This window comes from Belonocnema kinseyi, chromosome 6 (assembly GCF_010883055.1).
Source record: "Belonocnema kinseyi isolate 2016_QV_RU_SX_M_011 chromosome 6, B_treatae_v1, whole genome shotgun sequence".
NCBI classification, from domain to species: Eukaryota; Metazoa; Arthropoda; class Insecta; order Hymenoptera; family Cynipidae; genus Belonocnema; species Belonocnema kinseyi.
In genome coordinates, this window is record NC_046662.1 from 51,552,644 (window position 1) to 51,563,944 (window position 11,301).

General features: G+C 33.6%; 1 protein-coding gene across 1 annotated transcript in view; it reads right to left on the reverse strand.

The window, feature by feature from the left end:
• Positions 1–5,972: 5,972 nt before the first annotated feature.
• Positions 5,973–11,301, reverse strand: part of LOC117175380 (neprilysin-2-like) — a 6,395-nt gene continuing 1,066 nt past the window's right edge. The window contains exon 2 of the mRNA XM_033365089.1: positions 5,973–6,329. Within this exon, the coding sequence (XP_033220980.1) occupies positions 5,973–6,314 (342 nt within the window). The 5' untranslated portion in view covers positions 6,315–6,329. The remainder of the gene's footprint in view (positions 6,330–11,301) is intronic.

An 11,301-nucleotide genomic window follows, 5' to 3' on the forward strand; every position in this document is an offset into this window, starting at 1 on the left:
ATTCAGTTTTCAAGATGGCGACTGTCTGTCCCCCGGACGTTCGGCTGCCTGTAAACAGGATAACTCTCGAAAAAATGATCGGGTCAAATCGATGTTTTGCTCACTTTTTTCAGGTTCTAAAGGAAAGTTCAAGTTCGTTAATGAGCCATTTTGGATAAAAATTCAAAAAGTGAGTGCATTTTGAAAATTTTTGAAACCAATTTTTGTCTGAATTTGACAATTTTATGTACAGACATTCATAGTATTAAGAAAGGCGAACAATTTATCCCACTGACTTTTTTCAATAAAAAGGAAATGCTAAGAGTTATAGCATTTTCAAAATTGTAAAAACCAATCAAAATTTTAAATCAAAAATTCCATTTTGTGAGACGCACTCAAGAGACGCACGCTCTAGACGCGCTCAAGCTTGCGAGTGAAGCAAGCCGTTGGCACAGCGGGCAGTTTTTTTTATTATTGAATTATTAATTATTGACCGAAAAAAATAACATTTTTTTAATGATTTTTGAACTGCTCCCTCTAGATTTGAAAAAAATTAGATGACATATGAAATTACATTTAAAATTAGATAAAAATTCTTTTGTTTAAGGGGCCTTTCACATATTACGTAACGCGCTAGGAGTAGAGGGGGGGGGGGGGGGGGGGGGGGGTCGGGATATTTGTTACGAAGTATTACATGGGAGGAGGGAGGGGTCATAAACGGCGTTACCTAACGTCGATTTTATGATTTTATGCGATAATCGATTCAAATTTTAGCGCGGATTTATTAGGTTTATGTTGGCGATGAATTGTGTTGATATTGGTGTTTTGCACGTCCTTTTTTTATTTTAGTTCCCGTGCAATAATAAACAAATATTTTATAAACTAATAATTCTGAGTTTGAAATTATTAATGTAACAAAATGGAACGAAATTTACGGTCTGGTCTCTGTTAAAAGTGATTGAAATGAAGGACCAAACTGCATACAAGAATAAGTGCCAAATTTCTATAAATCGGATTATTGGTTTGAACTACTTGTTTCCCTGGTCTGGGAAACAAACTCAGTGCATACGGGCGTTAGTGCCACGATGCTTACTGGCGTAAGTGCCATGCTTCATAGTGGGGTGTCACCGTGGCGTCATTTATTTGGAGAGTACGTGTCGAATATAATTTCCTGAAGTTTGTCCATCAAAAATTATGAATTCTCGGAAAGAAATAGTTGCTGCAAAAGTTACTTTTTATGTGTCAAAATTGAAACTTTCTGTTGCGCGCCGATATTTGACCCGGGCTTTCTCGCACATGGTTATCTTTTTTGAAGAGCTCTTTTTGCTATTCAATAGAGTTAAACAATAGCTCAAAAGCACTGATTTGTTTTTTTCTTAAATTCAAAAATTGAACAGTGAAGCAACTTTTCATATATAAAAATCAAAGTTTATGGAATCACACTGTTTCTTTCACAAAGGTTTTCTCAGAGAAGCATGCTTCTTTTCGAAGTTCCTTTCACGGTTCGATAAAGCCTAACAGTACCTCGAAATTTTTTTGTTTCAAATTATTTGCCTAAAAGTTAGACAGTTTTTTAGTTCTGTAAAATTCGGGTTTCGGCACTTAAGCCCGTATGTAGTGTACTTTCAAATGGGTTAAATCGATGTATGAAATGTTTGTTAAAAAACATTGATTAAAATGTTAATGTTAAATTCTTTTTTCAATATTCTTCCTGAAACTTAGTTGATTTAATAATTGTTTAGTCAGAGCGCCTCGAAAATTTCACTGGGCGATTCTTAAATTACTGATTTGAGGCATTGTGGCGAAAAGAATTTTCTAGGTTTGTCACACTGCCTATTAATGTACTTAGGCTATTTAGCCGCTCCTATGAATCAAGAGATCTCAACGATAAGATCCAGAGTAGGTTCATCAGGGTAGATAGGATCGTGCTAACGGTCGGAGAGTTGAGCAAGTTCATAAGGGTAGAAAAGGAAGAAAGAGAGGGGAAAGGTGGGTTGGGAAGTTAGGAATGGGAAGTGTCCTTTAAGGGGTTAAGGGCACAACCGTTGGGCAAGAAGCTTTCTGATCATCCGTTGTTATGAAGGCGAGGGAAAGATGGACCGGCTGAAGGTCCCTTGTACGAGGGAGGTTGGAAGCTGACCTTCGAGGAAGCTGTAGTCCTGGGATTGGATGCCGAATGTCTTCCTGGAGTTAGAGATGAGGATTTCGGAAGGTGAGTCGAAGCTTTTGCTGTTGAGCTTGCGTATGATTGCTTGGAATATTGAGGGCTAGAAATGTTGAATGAGAGTGCCCTTCTTTGATTTTAGAATAGCTTTAGCCTCCTTGAAAGTCATCTCATACTTCGTAGCGAAAAAAGGAGCTCGCTTTGGAAAATGCATTCTGGACCTTTGTAAGTTATCATGCGATCACACTTGAAGTTCACGCATTTAGTTTTGCCTGTCTCGTTAAGGCAGGGATTGGATTCGGTGTGAGCATCTGACGATCCACAGCCTTTGCAGCGTTGACTTGATTTACAGTGTTTGCTGATGTGTGCAAAACGAAGGCAATTTTTACACATTCTTGGTTGAGGGATGTAGAAGTCAACCTGAAAAGAGGCCAAGAAGAGAGAGACTCTTTCTTGAAGGCATGTTCCTGTAAAAGTGATGAGGACATTCTTTAAGTATTTGAGTTTAGTTTCCTGGGTTTCGGGGTCTCTCATTTTTCTGTTTAGACGGAAGGCGTCCAGAACCGTGACTCGATTCCTGACTGGACCTAAAACCTAAAGATTAACAATCTCTTCCCTAGAAATCTCATGGGATACGCCGTGAATTACACCTTAGCAAGTTGCAAAACCGACTGGAATTAGGGTTGTTAAGCCGTTGATTTTTTTGGGAGTTTCTTCAAGCAGCGTATTAGCTGACTTAGCGAACTTAGCCATGACTTTGAGTTTCCCGAAACCACTGCCACGAATGTCGCTAATATGACTGAGAAAGTATTTTTGTAAAAGACAGTCGGTCGCATTGGTAGCAAGATCTTTTTTTGCGTTTTCCAAATTAATTTTACGTTGTATTATAATTGGGCACTCGCCTGATTCGAAGTCGCTGTAGCGAAGTTGGTTGTGAACTTTAGGGAACGAGTTATTGGATCTTTTGACATCGAGATTGGAATCGACAATGGTTGCAGAAACCGTGGATGAAACCGAGTTGTTTTTAGAGCGTCGAGGCTCGGGGGTGGAATTAGTACAGGGTTTGCCGCCGTCAGCTCTCAGTGTCGTATCTAGTTTGTCACAGTCAGCTGTCACTGTCGTGTCCAGTTTGTTATTTTCAATTATCTCTGTCATGTCCATTAAGGAATTATCAAATTCATCATCTGAGGGGAGAGTAGTTTCCGTTTTACTTTTTGTTTTTTCTGAGCGCATTTTTACATGTTTGTGGTTCAATTTGAGATTGCTTGTTCTTTCGAAGCTCCTTTCTCTGATTTTAGAAGCGTTACCTGTCACGAAAGCGGAGCTCTCGCGCCAGATTCAACATCCTGTGAAAGAAGAGGGTAAGGGGGGTCAGGGGGCTCCTTTGTAAGATTGCCCTCGCCACCCGACAAGGATCCATTTAAGGAGTCTATTCCTCCGGAAAAGGTTTAGAAATCAGAACCTAAGGTGATACGTGCAAATAGTAAGAACAAAACTGAGAACTTGACTCTTTAAAAATGGCCGGCGCAGGCCGACGAAAATTGTAGGTTACTCACCGCACCACAGGCCTGTCTGCCACTGCAGTCACACATGGAGAGAAAAGGAAATAGCCTCAAGCACCGGAGCACTGGAGAGAAGGTTAGAGCTGAAACTCAAAGTCTTTGTGATCAAAAACGTCGAAAACAAAAGCCCCACACATTCAGTAAACAAAGTTACTCCGTAACCGCTCCCATTCTTCGCACGGTTTGCTGACACGAAGTGCGCAGCATATGAGACGCATATGAGGTTATATTGGGAGGGCAGCTAGTTGACATGCACGTGTGGACACGACGTACGACGCATACCCAGCAAAAATGGTTACAGAAAAGATCTGTAACTGTTCTAGAACAAAAAAGAACGTGTTCTAGAACAGGTTAGTAACAGGTTACCAACATGAGAGTAACTAATGCCATCCCCCATTCACTAAAACCATTCTGTGTAACAGTTCTAAAACGCTTTGACAACCAATCTGTAACATTTCTATAATACTTCTAGATCTCAATTACAAATGTTGTGTGATAAATCTTTAACAGATCTAGAACGCTGTGACAACCTATCTGTAACATTTCTAGAACAATTCTAGAACCCAATTACAAATGTTGTATGACAAATCTTTAACAGATATAGAACGATGTGATAATCTATTTTTATCCGGGATAGCGTGTACGCAGTCCCGACTAACAAAAATTATAGGTCTGAGATATCAAAATTAGGAATATTTGCAAGGGTCCGCTCGACGGTAGTTTTAGCGAACTAATCTTTGTTCCTAATTCGCTCTAGAAAACACTTGTAACAGGGTTTTAGATCTTCGATATAACACTGTTACGGCACAATTCTAAGATAAACTTGAAAAAAATATTATAGAGCATCTGTGATCAGTTTGTTCTAGAACAATTCCATAGTAACTGTTACAGAACAGTGCTGTCACATAGTTAGAGAACAGTTCTGTCACAGTGTTCTAGAACACTGTTACCTTTTTGTTCTAGAAAAGTTCTGTCACCATCCTGTAAGAATTGCTGTATAACACAACTCCTTTTTGATGTGGAACAGTTAAAGAATGTCTTTGCTAGGTTTGCGACGCACATAAAGTCAATTAAAACTTAAAAATAAATCGGTTTGCGACTATGTGAATCAGCCATTTTCTCAAGCAGCTTCGAAACTGCCGTGTGCTGCAATGACCATTCCAAGCAAGGTCATATTGAATCGGTTTCCCTCTTTTTGAATGGTACCGTATTTTTTTAGGTTAAGCTTTTGTATTTCACATGTTTTTTTTTAATGCATAAATTATTGAAAGATTGAAAGAAATCGTGCGCAAGGCTACTAGATTCCTTTTGCTATTTTAGTGCTGGATGTTTCGCATCATACTTGTTTGTCAAAAAAATAATAAAGACTAAAAGTCCTTGAAAAAACAAACAGCGGTAATCTGGAATTCCAGTGACAGATACACAATTCAGAAGCAATAATTTATAAATCTTAAAAATCAGACAATATATAGCGGCATAACCTGAAAAAAGTCGGTCTCATTCAAAACGGGGTAAAGGCATTCAATATGACTGCTTGAAGTTGACCTTATAGTGCATTGCTGATTCGAAGCCATTCGAGAAACTGACCAATTAACATAGCCACAAGTCCATTCAGTTTAAGAAATTTGAATCTACAAATAACATATACGCAATTCACAGAGTCGTCTTTTCAATATTTTTTTCTGGGATGGTGTAAGAATATAAGTTTTGACCCATTCTTCTGCAATCCTTGTTTCAAACTGCTTTTTCGAAAAACATATTATAAAAAGATGAGTATGAAGGTCTTTATAAAAAAACACTATTATTCACTTGCATATTTATTTTGTATTTGCGCTATTGACAAGGTTACTTCATTACGCGTCCTCCAAAAGAACTAAAAAGAACGAAAACCTCACTGACTGAGGCCTGAGCCTGAGCATCACAAATCACGAACTTTCTTCGTCTTCTTCTTTACTTGTGGCCTCTGAGATTCAATAAGCCATGTATCCAACATGAACCACGAATGACTGAGGGCACTGGCATTGTTTCATGCTACGTTTTGATTGGTCAACATAAGACCATGAAAAAGCGCGGGTATTTTTAAAATGTATAAAAACCTAAACAGAGGAAATATGTATAAAGAACTGAGAAACATGTTTTATTGGTACAACAAAATAATTTCTTTGTTATGTGTGGAAAACATTTTTTTTCATTGTTTCACTAAATTTTGATTTCCATAGCAAAACGCGTTGTTAAATATGGTTTTAACATTTTACAGTTCTTTTGCTTCACCATACAGAACACTTGTTGACTGGATTCATTTTTGTACCCGCTTTACAACCAAAGTCTGTTGCAAATTCTGGCATATTAGCAAATACACCAGTGGCTCTGAATTCTGATGGAGTTGCGAATTCATCCGTGAAACGACTGTACTTAGCATTGAAGTCTTTCACATACTCTGGGGTGTATTTCGCACATTGTTTCATAGCTGCTTGAATCCAAAAGAGCTGTGATTGGGAATAATTTAAGCCAGGCAATGTTGGTTCGGGGCCGGTACGTTTGACCAAATCTTGATAGGCTAGATAGGCTAATTTTACGCCTCCATTGTCTGCTATGTTTTTCCTTGGCATTTTGGGACCACTTGCCTGAAAAGAGACAAATATTTCTTTTTGTAGTAATTCGCTTTGTAATTTTCTGATGAAAAGGAATAATGCATTTTGTAATATATATCATAACTAGCGTTAGGAGATGCAAGTTCAAATTGAAAAGCAATCAAAATTGTATCTCAACTAACACTGGAAAAAATGATAGAAAATGATTAAATTTTCGGATGAGGAAGGTGATCTATTTTCAGGAAAATTTAATTTTCTGAAACACACTTTCTAGAAGTTCTATAATTTTTAGAGGCCATTTGTAAACTAGATCACCAGTTTGAGATAATTTCAGAACTTATGATAAATTAAAAATACACTGCAGTCCCTCAAGAAAAGTTTCCGTTATAGAGAACAAGGTTGTCAAGGGGACGAGATAGTGACGCTGCTAGGTCCGCGGAGCAACTTCACAACAACGCAAATGTGGAAGGGAAACAAGAAGAAGCATTTATCTTCCGAAAAGACATATAAGATTTTAAACTAAGTACAATCAGTTGCCTGAAAATAGTCTATTTTTCAGAATTTATTTTTTGACCAGGAAGCTTACAAAACTTTAGAAGAAAAATTCGGGAAAATCTGTCCAAGTTCGATTTCAACGGCTTTTAAAATAATGATTTAAATTTTTATCTTCTTTAATTATGATAATATTCGTAATTAGAAAATCTTTTAAATTAAAATTATTTCTTGAAAAAAAGATCATACTCCATCTTCTAGCAGATAAATTAAATTTTTTTAAAATAATTACTTGTACCATTAACACCGAGCTAAAAATTAGCGTTATGTTCTTGAATTAAGAGTTCTTATTCTGATCCCTCTAATAGCTTAATTGGAAAAGCACCTGCCCGGAAATAAAAAGTTTTGTGGTTCGTTTCCCAATGCAGTGAAGATGGAGTAGGATCTTTTTTTCAAGAAATAATTTTAATTTAAAAATATTATTTTCCATCTAGTCTTATTAAGATGTTAAGCATTTTCTGTTATTGAAGATTCTTAACTTGATCGATATTGTGTAGATTTTCTGCCTTCATGGTTTGGAGGGTTAATCTACTGTCGGTAAGGTACAATCTCTGATGATATAGCAGATAAATTAAAAATTTTTTTAAATAATTACTTGTACCATTAACACCGAGCTAAAAATTAGCGTTATGTTCTTGAATTAAGAGTTCTTATTCTGATTTCTCTAATAGCCTAATTGGAAAAGCACCTGACCGGAAATCAGAAGTTTTGTGGTTCGTTTCCCAATGGAGTGAAGTTGGAGTAGAATCTTTTTTTAAAGAAATAATTTAATTTAAAAATTAATAATTAAAAGCGTTTAAAGTGGAAAATTGTTGATAAAAAACATTTATCTTTGACTATTTATTACATATTAATATATTTAGAAGTTCTGAAAAAACTTCAAAAATAATTTTAAATTTGACCAAATTTGAAACAACTTCTAGATTTCTCAAGATTTGGAAATAAAATTTTAAAGCTTTTTAAAAATGTTTTAACTATTTGAAATCCATATAGTTTTACTTCTAATGTGTGAAGTGATAAGGTAAAAAATTGTAATGTTTCAATTTTCAATGTTCTCAACTTAAAATTGCTTAAAATGATAAAATTCTAAATTTAGAGCATTGGAAATGATATAGATTCGTATTTTTGAAATCGAATCTGAATCTTTGAACTCTATAAAAGTTAAAAATGGTAAGTTTGCCGATAATCTGCATTTCATTTAAACTTGTTTAATAAGAAAGTTTTACTACTTAACATTTTACACGTGCAAATGGTTTAAACTCTATAGTTTGGCATATGCTATCCTAAATTTGTTAAGATACAAATGAACGTTCCCAGTGAGCACAAAATTTAGCGACGTCTTTAGGACATCTTTACGACATCGTTACGACATCTTCACGACAACTTTACGACATCCTATGTCCATGTCGTTTCGGTGTCTTTGCAATATCGTAAAGACATCGTCAGATCATACGATTCGTTTACGATATCGTAAAGATACCTTAACGACACGCACATAGGACATCGTAAAGTTGTTGTAAAGATGTCGTAACGATGTCGTAAATACGTCGCCAAATTTTGTTAAAATTTACCTTGGTAATAGAAAATATTTTTTGTTAAAAAATCATATTTTAAGGTGGGAACTTCAACCGTCTTGTAGATAATTCGTCATTTTGGATTTAAAATTTAGAAATGTTGTTAAAAAATCCTATATTTTGGTAAAACATCCATCTTTTTTTCTGGAAAATTCCTATTTTGGTTAAAATTTTAACTATTTGGTTGAAAAGTTAACTATTCTATTAAAAGTTCATTTTTTGTGAGAATTAATTTTTTCAACTAACAATTTAACTATGAAAATTTAAGAAACATAAGCTAGATTAAAATCCAAATTAAAAATCCTATTTAACGTCCAATAATAAAATTGATGCAAACTCCTGAAAAAAAGAATCCAAAAACTAAATTTAAACCACAACGAACAAAAAAAATAGCTCACACTGGAATCTGAAAAAAATGAAATAAAAATTTCTGACAAGAAAAAGAGGAAAGAAAAATGAGAAGGTAACCATCCACATTCCCTTCCTTCTTTTTTCCTTTTTTTGTCTTTTTTATTTTTATTATTGACATCAAATTACGATAAAAAAACATTGAAAATAAAAATGAAAACAATTCAACCAACATTTCGGAACTCATACAGCACCCTTATCAAGGCAAGAAAAATGTCAAATGTCACATTTTCCTTGCTTTCTCATTTTTCTTTTTTTATTCTTGTTCGAATTTTTTTGTTTTATTTGGTCAGATTACAATAGGAGCATTTTTTGCTTGCTCTTTCTGGTCCAAATTGGGTCGTTGGATTCTTGTTTTTTTTAAAGAGTTTGCATCAATCGAACTGTTCAATTTTTGGTTAAAAAATTATATTTTTATATTGAAGATTGCCATTTTGTAGTATTTTATGAAAAATTCATATTTTTTGAAAATGTAACTGCTTTGTTGCTAATAATATTTTATTTTTAAAAATTAACTTTGTTAACTAATAATATCAATATTAAACTTTTTGTAAAAAATTAATATTTTGTATTTAAAACTGATATTTCTACTTGAAGATTCATATATTCCATGAAAAAATCGTCCTTTTCTCAAGAAATCTTTTTGTTAAAAAGCAATATGTTAGGCTATTAAATTCAACCGTTTTGTAGATAATTTTATTCATCATTCAGACTTTAAAATTCAACAGTTTTATAAAAAAAATCCTATTTTTGATAGAACATTAATTTTCTTCCTGGAAAATTCCTTTTTTGATAAAAAATTTAAATAATTGGTTAAAAAGTTTGTTAAAGTTTCATATTTTCTTAAGATTCACCTCCTTGTTTGAAAATTCAATTATTATTCCATTTTTTAGAAAATTAATCTTCTGGGTTAAAAAATCATATTTGGGGTTGTACTCTTTTGTTGAAAATTAATAAGTTCAAATCAATTTTTTAACTAACAATTTCACTATTTTATTTTTTTTAAACTATGATATTTTTTATTGAAAATTGACCCTTTGTAATATATTGTTAAAATTTATTTTTTTAGTGGAAAATTAATCTTCGTGGTTGAAAATTCATCTTTTTTGTTTAAGAATGCAACTGGTTGATTCATAATTAATCTGATTTAATTCAGGATTCAACAATTTGGTGGAAATATAACTATATGGTTGAATTTTAATATATTTTTATGAATATTTAACTATTTAGTAGAAAATTGACTTTTTGTTAAAATATAATAATTTCGGATTGAAAATTCATCTTTATGGTTGAAGATTTAACTTTTTAGTCGAGATTCATCATTATAGTAAAAAATACATCTCTTTTGTTGAAAAAGTAACTGCTTTGTTGCTAAATTTTTATTTTAATTAACCTTATTAGCTAATAATATAATTATTTCATTTATGGTGGAAAGTTAATATTTTATATTGATATTTATATTGAAAATTGATATTTCTAGTTAAAAATCAATATATTTTGGTAACAAATTAAACTATTTGTTTGAAAATTTTCCTTTTTGTTAAAAGTCAAAGCACTTCTATTCAAATGCAACTTGGTGGTAGAAAATGACCCTTTTTGTTAAAAATCCTTATTTTAGGATGGAAAATTCAACCGTTTTGTAGATAATTCGTCATTTAGATTTTAAAATTCAACAGTTTTATAACAATAATCGTATTTTTGGTGAAAAATTAATTTTCCTTCTGTAAAATTCCTTTTTTGATTAAAAATTGAACTAATTGGTTAAAAAGTTTGAAAAATTGCATATTTCTTTCAAATTCACCTCCTTGGTTGAAAATTCAATTATTACATTTTTTTGAGAATGTTCTTTAACTAAGAATAGTTGAATATTTCATTTGTAGTTAAAAAATTATATTTATTATGTTGGTGATTGACCTTTGGTAGTATTTTGTTAAAAATTCGTCTTTTTTGTTGGAAGATTAATCTTCGTCGTTAAAACTGGTTGATTCTTAATTACAAAGAGTGTTCCAAAAGTAAGTTTCCCTAGTCTGTCGTTTTGCCCCAGCGCCATCTAGCGAGCTGGGACCGAACATAGTTTTAGTTTAGGATATACCGATAAGAGCGGAACCGGTCTTAGCTGCCGAAAAAAATTTTTTCATCAGTACCGGCCAGTGATCTCAGATCTGAAACGAGACGTGGTCCAATAATATGAGACGTCTATGTCGTGTGAATATAGTAGGAGACGCTGTAAATGACTGAGTTGCACGCGCAACCCATTTCTCCTCTTCTGAATTTGAAAACTCGAAGGTGCTCGATTGCCGGTCGGAACACTTCGACGGTTCTATTTATATCTCTATCTGCTTTGAAATAAAATGAAGAGATTGGGATTTTAATATTTTCAGATTTCGATGCCTGGATGGCGATTCTCATGATCTGAATACTTCGCGCGCCTCTCTAATGCGTGTATTTTGAGGTTACGTTACTTCACGTAT